Below are 22080 nucleotides of genomic sequence, written 5' to 3'. Positions count from 1 at the left end.
TTCAAATCAGCTTCTATTTTGACTACTCAATCACATCTCGATTTTCTCACTGACTTTGATTTCCTGGTAACGGCCTGACTTGAAAACCATTCTCACTGCCATATCGCTCCACTGGCCAGCAACCACTATGTGGAGATATCCCAGGAGACTCTGTATAAAGCCAGAACCTTGTACAGCAGTTGAAGGGTTGAAGGCAAGGATTCTTTGGACTTGCTAAACGGAGTGGCTAGCCTATATTCTGTCCGTGGAAGTCATATCAACAGCTGGGTGATTATAAGAAACAGAACTACATTACACAAATATAGGGCATTACTGTCTGGGTCATGGGATGTAGCCTTCCACTGGATCAAAACATTAGATTATATGTTGAAATTGATGAAATTGTGCCTTTTTTCAAATTTAGGTGAACATATATTCCCTTAAAAATAGTCTTTAATAATCCAATTGTAAAAACACCTCATTACTAGTGAACAAAAAATGCTGAGATACCAATAATTAGAACGATGACCATAGAAAAAGGGTCTACAAATGCCGTGCAATAGGCCTTACTCAACACCTGCTTTGCTTTGGATGTTGGCACCCTTAAAGAACTATTTTTTTGTGCCCCCACTCAACGAGGACTTTTCCTCACTCCCCCATTATCATCCTAACAGTGAGGGTGGGAAAACAATATCTTGGTAGGGAAGAGATGAAAAAACAGGAAAAATTACATATAATTGAGAGATCTTTCAGGTATATTGCAGACCAATAGATGCACATGAAATCAATAAGTGTTAGGGGGGAATGAGAGGAGTGAGGGGGAAAATAAGAGGAGTGAGGGGGAAAATGAGAAGTGTGAGGGAGAAAATGAGAGCTGTGAGAGGGAAAATGAAAGATTTGATGGGGAAAATGAGAGGCGTGATGGGAAAATAAGAGAAGTGTGGTGCTATAACTAACCACAGATATTTACTATGCCTAGGCAACGCCGGGCTCTTCAGCTAGTCAATAATAAAATAACATCCCAGACATTGACTACTGCTCCAAAAATATCAAAATGGCATCTTGATGCTTGCGGCCTTAATCAATAAAGGCCAGATATAGTTATTGCGTTTGCAAAGCAAACTATAAAGCCACAGTATAACATAGAGTTTACTTATCGTGCGCCCCGACGATATGTGGAGATATCCCAAGAGGCTCTGTATAAAGCCAGAATCTTAAACAGCAGTTGAAGGGTTGAAGGCAAGGATTCTTTGGACTTTCTAAACTGAGTGGCTAGAGTATATTCTGACCATGGAAGCCATATCAACAGCTGGCTGACTATAAAAAAACAGAACTGCATTACACAAATATAGGGCATTAGCGTCTGGGTCATGGGATGTAGCCTTGTACTGGATCAAAACATTAGATTATATGTTGAACTTGATGGAATTGTGCCTTTTTTCAAATTTAAAAATGAAACTGTAGGTCATCTTTAAGGTAAGTCCAAAAGTAGAATTCATAGAAAGTGATTTTAGACTCTGGATGTGAAAAAGATGTCCCTATACACTGACAGTAAACATGTAATTTAGTAGTAGAGATGGATTTAAACAAAATATATAAAAACTGCAGATTGTTTTATTATTCAATTATTTAAGAGGTTTTTTTTTACATAAAATTGGGAAAAAAACTTTAACGTCCATAACAGAAGGAACAAGAATTACATATTAAATAATTTTACTACTCCAATATTACCATTTTTTAAAATTAAATAAAAGTATATAATGCTAAGCAAAATAATTATTAGTGGATCAACATATTCTCCTCAGTAGAAAAAAATCCTTGCTGAATACATTAAACTGCATTGTTCTGCTTGCCCTTGACTACAAAAATGTGTTTAGGTAATCAGCTAATGGCTCAGTAATTTCTCACCTCACATTAGAGAAATTTAAATTGCCAAGTCTCTTCCCCCTGTGTTTCACAGGGATCCACTGTGATTGAGATCAGAAAGAAGGCATTATGGAATGGGTGTTTATTTTATGTGTTTGTAGGTAGGCCACCTGTCCCAATATTAGTACTCAGTCTTGCATAGATTGGGAAGTATAACCATGTTGCCTGCAGTCAGACTTCATTTATAGAAAAACAAGGGTCATAACTTCTAAAAGCGGTCTGAGTTTATTTATTATGCCAAGCAGTGGTGTAATATTATAGACATAAGTTGCAGACACATAGTCACAATTTTATTTACTGTTAAATCAATGATATAGTGTTTTGATCCTTGGTGCAGATTTTGCATGGCTCAGCAAGAGGTACTAAGTAACATTTTTCCATTGTAGCTAAGTAGTATATCACGGTGACCAGAAAAATGGCCACAGGAAAAATGCCCACAGGAAAATTGCCCACAGGAAAGTTGCCCACAGGAAAATTGCCCACAAGAAAAATGCCCACAGGAAAATTGCCCACATGGAAAATTGCCCACATGGAAAATTGCCCACATGGAAAATTGCCCACATGGAAAATTGCCCACACAGAAAAATATCCACAAGGAAAATTGCCCACACGAAAAATTGCCCACACAGAAAATTGCCAATTGCAGCATCACAAAGTTTCAGATCCATGATATTTGAGGTGCTAGGTGAGGAATGCCCACAGAAAATTGCCCACAGGCTGAATTATACCCACACTGATCACTGACTATCACAGCCACTTCGGCATGCTCCTCTCTACAGTCCCCTGATGAACCCTGACGGGAGAGGGTGAAATGCGTAGGGATGCTATAACAAAAACTGCGACAGATGACCAGATATGATCAGACAAGTGACCAGATGAGTGACCCATTGTGGTGGCTTTAGCAAGTTATTTATAACTTTTCTGCATTATGAACCATGACTTTATTGTTCAACATCAGGTGCCTCCTTTTTCTCTCTGTTTGGACATTGAGCTCACAATAACGAGTACTGAGATTTATTTAGCAAGCTATGTGTTTGCAACAGCCCGGTATTTGTGCCTTATAAACTCAGGGCATTGCTATGACATAAGTAATCTGCTGGTGCTGCACACTGATGTTGTTTCATTGAATATGTGAACCTGTGTAGTGCTAAATTACTCCACATGTAGTTGGATTCTAATACCATTTCCTTTAAGTCGTGGTCATTTATATTAATGCAGTTAGTCTCTATTGTTTCTAGCTGGACTCACTTATGATAATTCATTGGAACTTCACTGACCTTAGGACCAAAAGTGTTTGCAGCTCAAATCAATATATGCTCAAAAATAGCCTTCTATTAGGATAGGTTCATTATGTATTAAATCTTATATATATGCCTATCAGTAGCATAGCTACTGGGGAGGCAGAGGGGGCCATTGCCCCGGGCCTAGTCACCTGAAGGGGCCCACCGGGAGATCCACTGCCAAGTCTGAGGTGTCAGAGAGAGAGCAGCACAATGCCGGCTGCAGAGCCTCCCTCCGTGCAGAGTGCAATGTGGACGGTCTCACCCGAGGAATCTCTTCCTGGCTGGCAGCAGCAGCTGCAGTTACTTTCTGGCTGTGCACGCTTGGTTTGGCTGAGGCACGCTGAGTCCTAGTGCCCTCCTTATATCTATCTGGTCACTTCCTGGTTCTCCTCACTGTCTGCCTGAAAACTTCATCAGTAAGTGGGGATGGAATTTATTAGAGTAATTCGATTTAGGCATATCATGGTCACTGTGGGGGTGAATGTGAGAGGAATGTGGTATTGTAGGGGCTGAAGTGGGAGAGGAGGACAGGGCACTGTGGGGTAAGGCTATGTTCACACGTGGAAAGGGGGCTGCGGGTTCTCCCGTGGGTTTTCCCGCAGCGGATTTGATAAATCTGCAGAGCAAACCCACTGCGGTTATCCCTGCAGATTTATCGCGGTTTGTGTTGCGGGTTCCGCTGCGGGTTTATCCTGGTTTTACTATTGATGCTGCATATGCAGCATCAATAGTAATGTTAAAAATAATAAAAATAATGATATACTCACCCTCTGACATCCCGATCTCCTCGGTGCTGCAGGCGGCGGTCCGGTTCCAGAGATGCTATGCGAGGAGGACCATTGTGACGTCACGGTCATGTGACCGCGACGTCACCGCAGGTCCTGCTCGCATAGCAACCTGAGACCGGACGGCCACGTGCAGCGCTGGGAGGTGAGTATATCATTATTTTTTATTTTAATTCTTTTTTTTTTTTTACACAAATATGGTTCCCAGGGCCTGGAGGAGAGTCTCCTCTCCTTCACCCCGGGTACCACCCGCACATTATCCGCTTACTTCCCGCATGGTGGGCACAGCCCCATGCGGGAATTAAGTGGATCAATGCATTCCTACGGGTGCAGAACCACCGCGATTCTGCACAAAGAAGTGACATGCTGCGGGTTGAAAACCGCTGAGTTCCCGTGCGTTTTTTCCCGCAGCATGTGCACAGCGGTTTGCGGTTTCCATAGGGTTTACATGTTACTGTAAACGCAATGGAAACTGCAGTAGACCCGCAGCTGCAAAATCGCCACGGTTCCACCGTAAAAACCGCAACATGTGCACATGGCCTAAATGTGAAACGATGGGGGTTATTGTGGGTGCGCAGGGGGACAGGGCACTGTGGGGGTGAATGAGAGAGGATGGTGGTATTAACATGCATTAAGTATTAACATAAGGGCACAGACAGACACTGTATAACTCATGCGACGATCGCATCGCAATCCTCGGACTGGCCCTGACACCTCTCCTGACATAAGCTTGACAGCGTGATAAATTACTATGCAACTGTCAGCCTCAGGTCAGGAGAGCCGACGGTCCATCCATGGATTGCGATGCGATCCTCACATGAGAAATACGTCCATCGGTCTACCCTCTAACAAACATAACAATACAGTAACCACGGGCTGCATTCTATGTTATAAAAATAAACCTATTATATAATTGTCTAAGGGTCACTTCCGTCTGTCTTTCTTTCTTTCTTTCTGTCTGTCATGGAAATCCCAAGTCGCTGATTGGTCACGGCAAAACAGCCAGGATCAATCAGCGGCGGGCACAGTCCGGCGGCAAAATGGCCGCTCCTTACTCCCCGCAGTCAGTGCACGCTCCATACTCCCCTCCAGTCAGCGCTCACACAGGGTTAATGGCAGCGTTAGCGGACCGGGTTATGCTGCGGTGTAACACACTCCGTTAACGCTGCTATTAACCCTGTGTGACCAACTTTTTACTATTGATGCTGCCTATGCAGCATCAATAGTAAAAAGATCTACTGTTAAAAATAATTAAAAAAAAATTAAAATAGTCACCGTCCATCAGCCCCCTGGATCAGGAACAGGCCTTTCCCGCTCTTCGCGACGCTCCGGTGACCACTCCATGCATTGCGATCTAGCGAGATGATGACATAGCGGTCTCGCAAGAACGCTACGTCATCATCTCGCAAGACCGCAATGCACTCTTGGGACCAGAGCGTCGCGAGGAGCATTGGTAACCGCCTCGCTTGGATCCGAGGGGACGACGGAGGGTGAGTATAGAACTATTTTTTGTTTTAATTCTTTTTTTAACAGGGATATACATAGTAACATAGTTAGTAAGGCCGAAAAAAGACATTTGTCCATCCAGTTCAGCCTATATTCCATCATAATAAATCCCCAGATCTACGTCCTTCTACAGAACCTAATTGTATGATACAATATTGTTCTGCTCCAGGAAGACATCCAGGCCTCTCTTGAACCCCTCGACTGAGTTCGCCATCACCACCTCCTCAGGCAAGCAATTCCAGATTCTCACTGCCCTAACAGTAAAGAATCCTCTTCTATGTTGGTGGAAAAACCTTCTCTCCTCCAGACGCAAAGAATGCCCCCTTGTGCCCGTCACCTTCCTTGGTATAAACAGATCCTCAGCGAGATATTTGTATTGTCCCCTTATATACTTATACATGGTTATTAGATCGCCCCTCAGTCGTCTTTTTTCTAGACTAAATAATCCTAATTTCGCTAATCTATCTGGGTATTGTAGTTCTCCCATCCCCTTTATTAATTTTGTTGCCCTCCTTTGTACTCTCTCTAGTTCCATTATATCCTTCCTGAGCACCGGTGCCCAAAACTGGACACAGTACTCCATGTGCGGTCTAACTAGGGATTTGTACAGAGGCAGTATAATGCTCTCATCATGTGTATCCAGACCTCTCTTAATGCCCACATTGCTATATACTACGTGGGCTGTGCAATATACTACGTGGACTGTGCAATATACTACGTGACTGGGCAATATACTACGTGGGCTGTGCAATATACTACATGGCTGTGAAATATACATGAGCTGTGCTATATCGTACGTGACTGTGAAACAAACTACGTGGGCTGTACAATATACTACGTGGCTGTGCAATATACTATGTGGCTGGGCAATATACTACGTGGGCTGTGCAATAAACTACATGGGCTGTGCAATATACTATGTGGGCTGTGCAATACACTACGTGGGCTGTGCAATATACTACATGGCTGTGAAATATACTACATGAGCTGTGCTATATCCTACGTGACTGTGAAAGAAACTACGTGGGCTGTGCAATATACTACGTGGCTGTGCAATATACTACATGGGCTGTGCAATATACTACGTGGGCTGTGCAATATACTGCGTGGGCTGTGTAATATTCTACGTGGTCTGTGCAATATACTACGTGGGCTGTACAATATACTACGTGGGCTGTGCAATATACTACGTGGCTGTGCAATATACTACGTGGGCTGGGCAATCTACTATGTGGGCTGGGCAATATACTACGTGGGCTGGGCAATATACTATGTGGGCTGGGCAATATAGTACGTGGGCTGGGCAATCTACTATGTGGGCTGGGCAATATACTACGTGGGCTGGGCAATATACTATGTGGGCTGGGCAATATACTACGTGGCTGTGCTATATACTATGTGGCCAGCTGCGAACAATCAACGACAGGCGCAGTCCGGCCGTTAATTGGTGCAGGATTTGAACCACGCTTCGCCAATTGGTCGCGCCCAGCCGGCCGAATCCTGTGTATTCAATGTATTATTCTAAAATCTTCATAAATAAACTACATACATATTCTATAATACCCGATGCATTAGAATCGGACTACCATCTAGTTGCTTATAATTAAATTATTAAAGGGAACCTGTCATCCCCCCAGGGCCTATTAAGGTAATAGAGCCAGCCAGCTTCATCAGCACTAAGGCTGCATTCTGTGAAGGTGGCTCTTATGTTTTTGATCCCTAATAACGCTGAAATATTCACTTTTATAAATTGTGTGTCATACCTGTATTGAGTCTGGGGGGTACGTCTTTTGTCCCCGGACACAACCGCCTCCCAGCCATCCATCATCCCACCGGGCGCCGATGCCTGGGCTGGGCTCTCATTTTTCGGGCATGCGCTGTGTGCACTGCCCTGGAACTCACATCAGCTTATCATGATATCGCGCCTGCGTGTAGCGGAGGACCGAGATCCCACCCCGCAGTGTGTTATGATTTATTCACACTGCGGGGCTTGGAATCTGGAGTTGTGCGCAGGTGCGATCTACTTACATCACTTGATATAATTTCCAGGGCAGCGCGCACTGCGCATGACCGAGAAATAATTGCAGAGCGCCGGTGACGGCACAAGACAGAAAGGAGGTGGTGCTCGGTGGGATGATGAACGGCTGCGAGGCGGCTGAGTCAAGGGGAGAAAACGTACCCCCCGGGCTCAATACTGGTATGGCGCACAATTTATAAAAGTGAGTATTTCAGCTTTATTGGGGATCAAAAACCACCTTCACAGAATGCAGCCTTAGTGCTGAAGAAGGTGGCTCTTTTACCTTAATAGGCCCTGGGGGGTGACAGGTTCCCTTTAAGTTATTAAAGGCTTGGGATAATTGTCTGCAGTCATTCTACAGACTGCCAAATCATGATGAGGTGCACCTGCCGTCATGAGACTCCAAGACCACTTGTGTGATCATGCGGTCATGCGACCACGTTTGCTATTTGCACTTGTTCACTAGACAAGTTTGACTTCTCTTAGTAGAAGAAAATCGTCACATGACCTCCTGCTCTCATCAGCGATGCTGGGGCCATTATTACTGTACATAGGGGGACTCCTAAATATTAAGTAGGCACTTACGAACTATTGAAGCCTAACTACTGGGTGGCAGATAGTGCTGTACCGGCTGTCAGTCCTGGGACATCAGTTACAGCCGCCGCTCTCTATGCATAGAGCGGTGACTGAAAAATGTTGAAGTAATAGTATACACAGATGGGAAAAGTGAATGGCTCCACCGGAAAGACCGTCCTCTGTAAGTCTCCATCTACAACTGTACTGTGATCTCTCTATGTCATGCAGGACTGGTATCTACCACTGGTTACTGTATAGAGATTTATTTGCAATAACAGTGCGGTCATCTCCTGAGGTTCCCCTATACCCACCGTAGGTAGAAGTGGGCCCCCTTAACTCTTGGGCCCATGTGCTGCCGCATAGTTTGCACTAATGATATGTCCGCCTGTTAGGGCCCACTCACATGTTTCGCCCCCCCCTGAGCTGAACCCCTAGCTACGCCTCTGATGCCTATATATGGTTATGTACGTCTACTGTAGGTCAGTCTAGCTATAATAGAGTTTTTTGTGTATGTGTTTGGGTTTGGGCGTGGGTAGTTGGTAGGGACACTTAGGGCCAGGAGGGACAGTCGACGAAGAGTGGGGGCGCCACATCGAATATTAGGCTGCCAACCTCCACTTGCAGGAAGGGTTAGTCTATTAGGTCTCCTTTAGGGCAATTCTAGGAATTTTTTCACCCTCATCTTGTATTTTTGGCCCTGCTGTCCCCAACTTTACCAAGCTCGGGTGTTGGTAATTGATATTTGTTCCTTTGTTCGTTATCTTTGTTAGTAATTTTTAATGTATATCTATTAAAAATTATTTTAGGGTTTTTGCTTTTTTTGTGGTTGTGTAATGAATTAGAGGTTAAATGCTCTGTAGGACAGGGGGATAGTATATGTATGTATACATGAGATGCTCTGCAGGGCAGAAGAATAATATAGATTTATAGGTGAGATGCTCTGCAGGACAGGGAATAGCAAAGAGATATAGGTTAAATGCTCTGCAGGACAGGGGGATAGTATGCATGTATATGTGAGATGCTCTGCAGGGCAGAACAATAATATAGAATTATAGGTGAGATGTTCTGCAGGACAGAAGAATAATATACAATTATAGGTGAGAAGCTCTGCAGGACAGAGAATAGCAAAGAGATATAGGTTAAAGGTATGCAGGTATACGTGAGATGCTCTGCAGGGCAGAAGAATAATATAGAATTATAGGTGAGAAGCTCTGCAGGACAGAGAATAGCAAAGAGATAGGTTAAATGTTCTGCAGGACAGGGGGATAGTATATAATTATAGGTGAGATGCTCTGCAGGGCAGAAGAAGAATATAGAATTATATGTGAGTTGCTCTGCAGGATAGAGAATAGCAAAGCTCTATAGGTTAAATGCCCTGCAGGACAGGGGAATAGTGTGCAGGTATACGTGAGATGCTCTGCAGAACAGAGAATAGTATAGAATTATAGGTGAGATGCTCTGCAGCACAGAAGAATGTTGGCGAAAATTGCCCACATAAAAAACTACCGACAAGTATATTAAGAACAATTTATTAAGGGGTCCCTTATTCCACTCTCATTGTGGTGTGTCTGGGCCTAGAGACCCTTATTCCACTCTCATTGTGGTGTGTCTGGGCCTAGAGACACTTATTCCACTCTCATTGTGGTGTGTCTGGGCCTAGAGACACTTATTCCACTCTCATTGTGGTGTGTCTGGGCCTAGAGACCCTTATTCCACTCTCATTGTGGTGTGTCTGGGCCTAGAGACCCTTCTCTCAAAGACACCGTTCTCTTCTGGTTCTCCTATCTCTCTGACCAATCCTTCACTGTATCTCTTGCCGGTTCCTCCTCCTCTCACCTTCCCCTTACTGTTGGGGTTCCTCAAGGATCAGTCCTAGGTCCCCTCCTTTTCTCTTTGTATACTGCCCCTATTGGACAAACAATCAGTAGATTTGGTTTCCAGTACCATCTCTATGCTGACGACACCCAATTATACACTTCTTCTCCTGTTATCACGCCGACCTTTTTAGAAAACACCAGTGATTGTCTTACTGCTGTCTCTAACATCATGTCCTCCCTCTATCTGAAACTGAACCTGTCAAAAACTGAACTCCTCGTGTTTTCTCCCTCTATTAACCTACCTTTGCCCGACATTGCCATCTCCGTGTGCGGGTCCATCATTACTCCAAAGCAACATGCCCGCTGCCTTGGGATCATACTTGATTCCGAGTTTTCATTCACCCCCCACATACGATCACTGGCTCGCTATTCTTATCTGCATCTCAAAAACATTTCTAGAATTTGCCCTTTTCTTACTTTCGACTATGCAAAAACTCTTACTGTTTCACTTATTCATTCTCGTCTGGACTATTGTAACTCTCTACTAATTGGCCTCCCTCTTACAAAACTTTCCCAGATCCAATCTGTCCTGAATGCTGCAGCCAGGATCACATTCCTCACCAACCGTTACACCGATGCCTCTACCTTGTGCCAGTCATTACACTGGTTACCCATCCACTCCAGAATCCAGTACAAAACTATTACCCTCATCCACAATGCACTCCATGGCTCTGCACCACCCTACATCTCCTCCCTGGTCTCAGTCTAAAACCCTACCCGTGCCCTCTGCTCCGCTAATGACCTCAGGTTAGCATCCTCAATAATCAGAACCTCCCATTCACGTCTCCAAGACTTTACACGTGCTGCACCGATTCTTTGGAATGCACTACCTAGGTTAATACGATTAATCCCCAATCCCCACAGTTTTAAGCATGCCCTAAAAACTCATTTGTTCAGATTGGCCAACCACATCAACGCATTAATCTAACTATCCCTGTGTGGCCCATTCAAAAAAGAAAAAAAAACATAATCAGGTTCCTCGCAACATGTTCTCATACACTTTATGCAGTTATTAGCCTTCTGTGTCTGTACTGCTACATACTTAGGCAGTTAACTGGTTCATGCAGCTTTACATAAACACCTGAGCCTTACACTATGGCGGGTCCGAATAACTAAAGCAATTGTTACCATCCACCTCTCGTGTCTCCCCTTTTCCTCATAGTTTGTAAGCTTGCGAGCAGAGCCCTCATTCCTCTTGGTATCTATTTTGAACTGTGATTTCTGTTATGCTCTAATGTTTATTGTCTGTACAAGTCCCCTCTATAAATTGTAAAGCGCTGCGGAATATGTTGGCGCTATATAAATAAAATTATTATTATTATTATTATTATTATTCCACTCTCATTGTGGTGTATGTGGGCCTAGAGACCCTTATTCCACTCTCATTGTGGTGTATATGGGCCTAGAGACCCTTATTCAAATCCACTATGCATTTCCTTCCATCCTATGCCGGCCTGCACCTGCAGTATATGTGTATGATACATAACTACATAGGGTCTGTTCACTCTTACTCTTGGTAGTCATAAGTGGACAGGGAAGGAAGAGCAGGCACCAGATTCACTGCCACTGAAGTCAATGGGAGAGTGGTACTGCTATGGCACTTCTGCTCCTCTGACAGATTCTGACAGAATCTCACTTTTCTGCAGTGCCTTCTGGGCTTCCAGGACCCTCTTTCTCAACCAGCAGCACCCTGCTTTTGGTGGGCACCCACTGAGATGAAAATGTATTAGATCTGACCTGCAGTCCCATGTAACTCCACAGATAATACAGTGATTCTTTAGTGAGTCCTGATAGCAGTGATGGCTCCTCTGGATCACACTGCTGCTGGCTCTGCATGTGCTGCTGTTCTGGGCTGGTGGGAGGAGTAAGGCAGAGTCAGTGAGAGAGGAGAGCAGACTAGATCTATCTATTGCTGATAATGACAGACTGCTGCAGACCACAGATCTTCAGCATGTTTGCAGTTTTGCACTAGGTCAGCTGTAAATCACAAGTTGATCACACATCATGTGAACATCCTCACCCTTCACCTCAAATATCATAGATCTGAAACTTTGCGATGCTGCAATTGGCAATTTTCCATGTGGGCAATTTTCCATGTGGGCAATTATCCGTGTGGGCAAATTTCCGTGTGGGCAATTTTCCATGTGGGCAATTTTTCGTGTAAGCAATTTTCCGTGTGGGGAATTTTCCGTGTGGGGAATTTTCCGTATGGGCAATTTTCCATGTGGGCAATTTTCCTGTGGGCAATCTTCCGTGTGGGCAATCTTCCGTGTGGGCAATTTTCCGTGTGGGCAATTTTCCTGTGGGCATTTTTCCTGCGGGCATTTTTCATGTGGGCAATTTTCCTGTGGGCAATTTTCATGTGGGCATTTTTCAGGGAACCGATCGAAAAGAAAAAGTCACTGCTCTCCGAAAAGATTATCATTACCTGTCTGTAGTTTGCTAAAGATCACCTGGAAAAGACAGATGGCTATCAGAACAATGTTTTGTGGATAGATGAGACTAAAACAGATTTTATTTTGTTTAAATGAAAAATGTAATGTTTGGAGAAAGAAAATCAGTGTCTTAAAGTATATAAATCTCATGCCGCATACACGTGTGTATTGTATATTGCATACTCACAGTGATCTGAGTGCTATTCCTGGTGCTGACACCAGCAAATCCTCACAGCCTGCAGTGTGTGCGCTTGTACAGTTCACAAGTCTGCATCCACAAAGACTGAATGCAGACTTGTTGTTTTAGACTGGACAACCCTTTTAAAAGCTTGAAATGGCCAAATCAAAGTACTGACGTTAATTTTATAGAAATGTTGTGGAACGATCTGGAGCAAGTAGTTCATGGGAGAAAACCCACAAATATCAAAAAGTTGAAGCTGTTTTGTAGAGAAAAATGGGCTAAAATTCTTCAAAGCCGAAGTGTAGGACTAATTAGCAATCAGTGGAATGATTAACATAGTAACATAACATAGTTAGTAAGGCCGAAAAAAGACATTTGTCCATCCAGTTCAGCCTATGTTCCATCATAATAAATACCCAGATCTATGTCCTTCTACAGAACCTAATAATTGTATGATACAATATTGTTCTGCTCCAGGAAGACATCCAGGCCTCTCTTGAACCCCTCGACTGAGTTCGCCATCACCACCTCCTCAGGCAAGCAATTCCAGATTCTCACTGCCCTAACAGTAAAGAATCCTCTTCTATGTTGGTGGAAAAACCTTCTCTCCTCCAGACGCAAAGAATGCCCCCTTGTGCCCGTCACCTTCCTTGGTATAAACAGATCCTCAGCGAGATATTTGTATTGTCCCCTTATATACTTATACATGGTTATTAGATCGCCCCTCAGTCGTCTTTTTTCTAGACTAAATAATCCTAATTTCGCTAATCTATCTGGGTATTGTAGTTCTCCCATCCCCTTTATTAATTTTGTTGCCCTCCTTTGTACTCTCTCTAGTTCCATTATATCCTTCCTGAGCACCGGTGCCCAAAACTGGACACAGTACTCCATGTGCGGTCTAACTAGGGATTTGTACAGAGGCAGTATAATGCTCTCATCATGTGTATCCAGACCTCTTTTAATGCACCCCATGATCCTGTTTGCCTTGGCAGCTGCTGCCTGGCACTGGCTGCTCCAGGTAAGTTTATCATTAACTAGGATCCCCAAGTCCTTCTCCCTGTCAGATTTACCCAGTGGTTTCCCGTTCAGTGTGTAATGGTGATATTGATTCCCTCTTCCCATGTGTATAACCTTACATTTATCATTGTTAAACCTCATCTGCCACCTTTCAGCCCAAGTTTCCAACTTATCCAGATCCATCTGTAGCAGAATACTATCTTCTCTTGTATTAACTGCTTTACATAGTTTTGTATCATCTGCAAATATCGATATTTTACTGTGTAAACCTTCTACCAGATCATTAATGAATATGTTGAAGAGAACAGGTCCCAATACCGACCCCTGCGGTACCCCACTGGTCACAGCGACCCAGTTAGAGACTATACCATTTATAACCACCCTCTGCTTTCTATCACTAAGCCAGTTACTAACCCATTTACACACATTTCCCCCCAGACCAAGCATTCTCATTTTGTGTACCAACCTCTTGTGCGGCACGGTATCAAACGCTTTGGAAAAATCGAGATATACCACGTCCAATGACTCACCGTGGTCCAGCCTATAGCTTACCTCTTCATAAAAACTGATTAGATTGGTTTGACAGGAGCGATTTCTCATAAACCCATGCTGATATGGAGTTAAACAGTTATTCTCATTGAGATAATCCAGAATAACATCCCTCAGAAACCCTTCAAATATTTTACCAACAATAGAGGTTAGACTTACTGGCCTATAATTTCCAGGTTCACTTTTAGAGCCCTTTTTGAATATTGGCACCACATTTGCTATGCGCCAGTCCTGCGGAACAGACCCTGTCGCTATAGAGTCACTAAAAATAAGAAATAATGGTTTATCTATTACATTACTTAGTTCTCTTAGTACTCGTGGGTGTATGCCATCCGGACCCGGAGATTTATCTATTTTAATCTTATTTAGCCGGTTTCGCACCTCTTCTTGGGTTAGATTGGTGACCCTTAATATAGGGTTTTCATTGTTTCTTGGGATTTCACCTAGCATTTCATTTTCCACCGTGAATACCGTGGAGAAGAAGGTGTTTAATATGTTAGCTTTTTCCTCGTCATCTACAACCATTCTTTCCTCACTATTTTTTAAGGGGCCTACATTTTCAGTTTTTATTCTTTTACTATTGATATAGTTGAAGAACAGTTTGGGATTAGTTTTACTCTCCTTAGCAATGTGCTTCTCTGTTTCCTTTTTGGCAGCTTTAATTAGTTTTTTAGATAAAGTATTTTTCTCCCTATAGTTTTTTAGAGTTTCAATGGTACCATCCTGCTTTAGTAGTGCAAATGCTTTCTTTTTACTGTTAATTGCCTGTCTTACTTCTTTGTTTAGCCACATTGGGTTTTTCCTATTTCTAGTCCTTTTATTCCCACAAGGTATAAACCGCTTACACTGCCTATTTAGGATGTTCTTAAACATTTCCCATTTATTATCTGTATTCTTATTTCGGAGGATATTGTCCCAGTCTACCAGATTAAGGGCATCTCTAAGCTGGTCAAACTTTGCCTTCCTAAAGTTCAATGTTTTTGTGACTCCCTGACAAGTCCCCCTAGTGAAAGACAGGTGAAACTGCACAATATTGTGGTCGCTATTTCCTAAATGCCCAACCACCTGCAGATTTGTTATTCTGTCAGGTCTATTAGATAGTATTAGGTCTAAAAGTGCTGCTCCTCTGGTTGGATTCTGCACCAATTGTGAAAGATAATTTTTCTTGGTTATTAGCAGAAACCTGTTGCCTTTATGGGTTTCACAGGTTTCTGTTTCCCAGTTAATATCCGGGTAGTTAAAGTCCCCCATAACCAGGACCTCATTATGGGTTGCAGCTTCATCTATCTGCTTTAGAAGTAGACTTTCCATGGTTTCTGTTATATTTGGGGGTTTGTAACAGACCCCAATGAGAATTTTGTTACCATTTTTCCCTCCATGAATTTCAACCCATATGGACTCGACATCCTCATTCCCTTCGCTAATATCCTCCCTTAAAGTGGACTTTAGACAAGACTTTACATAGAGACAAACCCCTCCTCCTCTCCGATTTTTACGATCCTTTCTAAACTGACTGTAACCCTGTAAGTTAACTGCCCAGTCATAGCTTTCATCTAACCATGTCTCGGTTATTCCCACTATGTCAAAGTTACCTGTAGATATTTCTGCTTCTAGTTCTTCCATCTTGTTTGTCAGGCTTCTGGCGTTTGCGAGCATGCAGTTTAGAGGATTTTGTTTTGTTCCAATCTCCTCACTGTGGATTGTTTTAGAAATGTTCTTACCTCCCTTCTGAGTATGTTTTCCTGGGTCGTCTTTGTTCGAGTCTAATGTTTTTCTTCCCGTCCCCTCTTCTTCTAGTTTAACGCCCTCCTGATGAGTGTAGCGAGTCTTCTGGCGAATGTGTGTTTCCCAAGTTTGTTGAGGTGTAGTCCGTCTCTGGCGAGGAGTCCATCATACCAGTAATTCACACCGTGGTCCAGGAATCCAAATCCTTGTTGTCTGCACCATCGTCTTAGCCAGTTGTTTGCATCAAGGATCCTGTTCCATCTCCTGGTGCCATGCCCGTCTACTGGAAGGATAGAAGAAAAAACTACCTGTGCATCCAGTTCCTTTACTTTCTTCCCCAACTCTTCAAAGTCCTTGCAGATTGTCGGTAGGTCCTTCCTTGCCGTGTCATTGGTGCCAACATGTATCAGAAGAAATGGGTGGACATCCTTGGAGCTGAAGAGCTTTGGTATCCTATCGGTCACATCCTTGATCATCGCACCTGGAAGGCAGCATACTTCTCTTGCAGTTATGTCCGGTCTGCAGATGGCTGCTTCTGTGCCTCTCAGTAGTGAGTCTCCCACCACCACCATATTGCACATATTGCTGCACAAGACATTACAAAGCAAAGGTGCACATACTTTTGGCACTCACAGACATGGGATATTGAATTATTTTCCTAATTTCAAGAATTATAAAGATTAATATTTTTCCAACACTTGTTTGAGTTGCTTTTTATCTATTTTAGGTGTTGTGTGAAAATTTGATGTCGTTTTAGGTCAAATTTATGTAAGAATATGGAAAATTATGTTGGTTCACAAACTTTCAAGCAACATTTGAAAGACTGAGGTTCATATAATATTTTTTTATTCCTTAACAAAAAAGTAAGGTTAATAATGGCAGCATGGGCTCAGTGGTTAGCACTTTTGCTTTGCAGTGCTGAGATCCTGGGTTAAAATCCCATGAAGGACAACATCATATTTGTATGCACTAGGTACTTCGGCTTCCACCCACACTCCAAAGACATACTGATAGGGAATTTACATTGTGAGCACCAATAAAAACAGTGATCAGGATGATGTCTCACCAGAATATATAAGGATAATAAATAAAAAATAAATAAATAGGGACAGCACCAAGTCTTCTATTCATGGAATGAACACGTTGGTGACATTTTGCAACATCTATGTTTTTCTATTTTTCAAGAAAGACGTCTTTTGGAGACCTGGATGCCGGATGGAGAGTGATGCTCAACTTATCTCTTCAGAATACTACATTCAGTCATGGCCGAAAGTGTTGGCACCCTTGAAATTGTTCCAGAAAATGAAGTATTTCTCCCAGAAAATTGTTTTGCTATACACATTTTTATTTCCTTTGTGCTTATTAGAACAACCCCCCCCCCCCAAATGAAGAAAAAGGCAAATTGGACATAAATTCACCCAAAAATCCCAAATATGGTTTGAAAACATTTGTTGGCATCTTTCCAAAATTGTGGGTGAACAATTTTTTATTTTCAAGCATCTGATGCTCATTCAAACTCACCTGTGGCTAGTAGCAGAGTGGGCAATATGAACATCACACCTGAAACCTGATAAAAAGGGGAGAAGTTAACTCAGTCTTTGCATTGTTTGTCTGTGTGTGTCACACAAAGCATGGCGAACAGAAAGAGGAGAAGAGAACTGTCTGAGGGCTGGAGAACCAAAATTGTAGAACAATATCAACAATCCCAAGGTTACAAGTTCATCTCCATAGATCTTGATTTTCCTTTGTCCATGGTGCACAACATAAGCAAGAAGGTTACCCCCATGGCACTGTAGCTAATCTCCCTGGACGTGAACAGAAGAAAAAACTGATGAAAGATTGCAATGCAGGAAAGTCCAGATAGTTGATAATCAGCCCCAATCAAGTTACAAAGAAATTCAACAAAATATGTAACTGCAATAATGTTCTGGGAGAAATACTTATTTTTTTTAAACAAGGTGCCAACATTTTCAGCAATGACTCAAGGTGTTCAACTGGTCTCCGATCAGTTGACATGCCTGGTCACTGAATTACTTTTACCCTGTTCTTTTTCAAAAATAGAGCAGTGTCCTTAGATGGTGCTGACAGTGAAACATGATGGTGGCAGTAACCTTATGTGGGACTGCTTGAGTGCTCGTGGTTTCAGGGAGCTACACTTCATTGATGGTATCATGAATTCACAGAGGTACTTGTTAAGCTCAACTGGTGAGATGGATCCTCTATGCCAAAGGTCCGAGTGTGCACAAAAGTAACAGGGCGTCAGTGCAGCAGGCAGGTGAGGCACGCGAAAATAGGTAGCAGGCAGACAGGTTACATCATGGGGACCACAGACAGGTAGCAGAGGTACTGGAAGCCACAGGTAAACAGGTTATCTCCTGGAGATGGCAGGCAAGTAGCAGAGGTACTGAAATCCGCAGGCAGACAAATTAAGCCACAGGGAGCAGAGGTATTGGAAACTGCAGACAGGATACATCATGTAGACAAGACAGGTAGCAGAGGTACTAGAAACTGCAGGCAGACAGGTAAATTCCTAGAGACTAAAGGCAAGTAGCAATGGTACTGGAAGCCGCCAGCAGACATGACTCAGGAACCGTAAAAGTCTCAATACATAAGTGTGTGTCTTGGTGAGCGCTATGTAGGCTCAGCCAAATGATCACATGGCAGCATTTCGGCCCAACTGCAAAACCAAACAATTTAGCACAACAAACTCCGGCAGACCGGGAGGAAAGGAGCAAAACCCATATTCGGAACAGGTGTGTAACAGTACTGCTCTAAATAGAAAGAGAAGAAACTACCATCACTCTGTGCCCTTGGTAGAAATGGACTTTTCTAACATGGCAATGATCCAAAACATAAACTGGTTGCAATTCAGAACATGAACAGGGTGAATGTGTTTCAGTGACCAAGAATGTCTCATAATCTGGTCCCAACTGAAACAGTTATGGAGAATTCTGAATAGACAGGTTGAGGATCATTTTCAACCCAGCGTCCAGCCTTTAAAAGAGGTCTTTTACGAAGAAAGAAAAAAGATGTGGCAGTATGTTAGAAACTTGGACATTCCTGGAAGAATTGGTGCTGTCCTCAAAAATCATGGAGGTCATGCAAAATACTAAATGTAGCAGTTTTTGATCTGGGGTTATTCATTTTTGCACCAATTAATTTGAGCAAAACTGAATATTTTGGAATGAAAGTTCTACTATTAACCTTACTTTCATGTTATGGGTTATAAATAATCTATGAAACTCTGTCTTGTCAACATTTTGGAAATTGTTCTTGCGTTCAGTGAGATGTTCATTAAAATCTTACTTTTCAAAAGGTGTGTACTCAATTATGCTGAGCAAAGTATATAGTATATTTCTGTTTTATCTACCATGATTGTCAGAAAAATTCTTATGCATGTGATAACTATTTTATATTTGGTATTGATTTATTTTTATTAGTGACATTGGAGTAGAATTAATTAAAACCAAAATAAAGAATGTCTTGGTTGCTCAAATGCAACCAGAGATTATGAAGTAAAGATGTAAAAGATGAGCTTTTTCGGGTTTCTGTAGGCAACAAAGACAAATTTTCCTTTAATCAGATTTGACAAATGAGACCTATTGCATTTTTTTTTTAAATTAGGTCAATGTGCTAATTAAAATTCTCTAATATTTTCACATTGTAAAAAAAACACATTTCTGGGATTTTATGTACAGAAGGTTAAACAGTTTGGTATGGACTTCGCATTGAAAAAAACTATTTGCAGCACTCCTCAGTAGAATTATAAATCGTTATTTACAAGTACATAGAGCAGGACCAGGACTACAAATGATCAATGTGTAGCATGATGGTTAGGCAGGAACCAAATTTGCCCTTTTAACCAATATCGTGTTATATATAATTAAAATCAATTCACACAAAACTAAAAGACAAAGTCCACAATTCATCACGACCGGCATTTTTCACACCAGCTTTGATAAGGTAGCAGGGTAGAGTGCAAAAATTATACTCCAGTCAAAGTAAAATCACCGCCGGCCATCATATATTTGACAAGTGGGGGTTGCCACATTCTGTCATGCCCCCAACCTTCTCCAGCACTGCACACTTTTGTTGAGGCTGGGTCAAAATGCAGTGAAAATGACAATGTTGCAACGATTTCACGCAGGCTCACAATGCACAAAAATGCTGCAATTTTTCAAACCTTATTACGCCAATTGTTTTCCATAAAAGATTTGATGAATCAGGACTAAAACTTGAGTAACATATAAACTGTCATATAAAAATAATTTCAAAAATTGTAGAGGTTTTCAACGTGGTTTATTCTACGCGTTTCAGGGTTCAGGTGACCCCTTCATCAGGACATACCACAAATATTGTACCAATATTTGTGGTATGTCCTGATGAAGGGGTCACCTGAACCCTGAAACGCGTAGAATAAACCACGTTGAAAACCTCTACAATTTTTGAAATTCTTCTTGCGGCAGCGCGGGGATGATCCTTTTTTCTCCTATCTAAGTGTGTGCTTCAATCAGGTCATGCACTGACCTGTGGATCTGCAGCAGCCGCCATTAATATATGTCCTTCCTTTAATCTCATCAGGTGAGTAGTTTTCTTGGTGGGCAACTTTGTGTAACGTTTGATAAGACCCTATTTGCGCTTTTGTGTCTCCCTCTTTTCACTGACTATATAAAAATAATAGCTTTTCCATAAAAATAATAGCGATACCCTCAAATCATTTATTTTGTTCAAGCCTATAGATCCTAGCACGTACATTTTTATAATATAATGACTCAGATTCCTATCAATTTGCCTGTTTACAATCCAGGCCTAAAAATGAAAGGAACATTGGATTTCCATCATGCACACTGAGCATATGATTTATTAAACTATTGCAGTTTTTTTTCACATTGGCCTATATGCTAATTAAATTTGGCTTGTATGGTCACATTGTAGACCACCACACATTTCTAGTATCTGTGTCCACAGAAGGTCAAAACAGTTTGGCATGGTAGTATGAAATGTATCATGTGTGATGAAATACTGCTGGACACTTTACTGGCAATTGCCAACATTTTGCAGGATTATATTTTGGGATATTGTATATAAAATATCAATTATACACTAGTATAATGTGACTTCTGTTGCAGTTTTTAACTCAATTCATGTATGTTTTTAAGCCAGTAACATGCAGCATGTGTCAATTTAAGTTAAAATGCCTGCTGGTATCTGAGCCTCAGCAACTCCCTGTCCCGTCCAACACAGCAAGATTTTGTAATGCCACTGCGTGACTATGTTCCTGATTATGCAATGCCAGCTTTTTTCTGGCATAGATATTTTAGAGTTTTTTGGATCTTTACCTGACCAATGTTGCTTGTTACTGAATCTTAATGTAATTTTTAAGCCAAATATCAAGATATATTAGAAACCTTGAAAAACAGAATTTGAAATGTGAAAAAAACTCCATTACAAAGAATCAGGCAAACATCATTTTGCATTGCTGTGTAGACTTCCCCATAATACCCTACATTTCTGACATCTTATGGATTACCATTAGTGATGAGGGAGTGTACTCGTTACTCGGGTGGTCTCTGAGTATTTATAACTGCTCGGAGATTAAGTTTTCATCGCCTCAGCAGAATGATTTACAGCTATTAGCCAGCTTGATTACATGTGGGGATTACCTAGCAACCACGCAACCCCCACATCTACTCAGCCTGGCTAATCGCTGTAAATCATTCAGCTGCCGTGATCTCTGAGCAATAACAAATACTCGGAGGTCACCCGAGCGTGCTCAGGATAACCCGAGCAACAAGTACAATCGCTCATCACTAATTAACATACCTTCTATAGTGGTGGTCAGTCCCAGGGCCATTGTATATTAGTGGTTCATAGAGGTGCACAGTTTGTATGGAAGAGTCGAACTCCATCCTCATAGTCACTTCATAAGTCAATCTTTTCTATAGTGTAAGCTTAAATGGTCAGCAAGGTCCTTTCTTTTTGATTTGTAAATTGTAAGCTCTAAAAAGTCAACAAAGGTTCTCACTCTCATCTGTAAATTGTACTCTCTTATGGTCAGTTGGGTCTTTTTTTCTGGCTTGTAAAGTGCAAGGTGTTGCAGAGTGGTAGCTGTGGGCGAGGTATTCGTCATTACATCCTGGCACATTACATGAAGGTATGCGTGGCTGGGTGTGTGGACTTGTGCTGTGAAGGTGCTACACCCATGCAGACTGCATGTAACTGAT

The 22080-nt window shown here is 42.2% G+C and overlaps 1 protein-coding gene across 3 annotated transcripts in view; it reads right to left on the bottom strand.

Moving 5' to 3' along the window:
* NETO1 (neuropilin and tolloid like 1) overlaps window positions 1-22080 on the bottom strand; it is a 317272-nt gene that overhangs the window by 135112 nt on the left and 160080 nt on the right. Inside the window, exon 5 of one of the 3 annotated variants that reach the window (XM_069730978.1) lies at window positions 17378-17423. The exons of the other annotated variants lie outside the window; for them this stretch is intronic. Coding sequence (XP_069587079.1) covers window positions 17378-17411 — 34 coding nt within the window. The 5' untranslated portion in view covers window positions 17412-17423. The remainder of the gene's footprint in view (window positions 1-17377; window positions 17424-22080) is intronic. 3 annotated transcript variants of the gene reach the window in all.

This window comes from Ranitomeya imitator, chromosome 6 (genome assembly GCF_032444005.1).
Source record: "Ranitomeya imitator isolate aRanImi1 chromosome 6, aRanImi1.pri, whole genome shotgun sequence".
Lineage (NCBI taxonomy): Eukaryota > Metazoa > Chordata > Amphibia > Anura > Dendrobatidae > Ranitomeya > Ranitomeya imitator.
The sequence above is the reverse complement of the archived record's forward strand: the minus strand, read 5'-3'. Positions and strand labels throughout refer to the sequence as shown.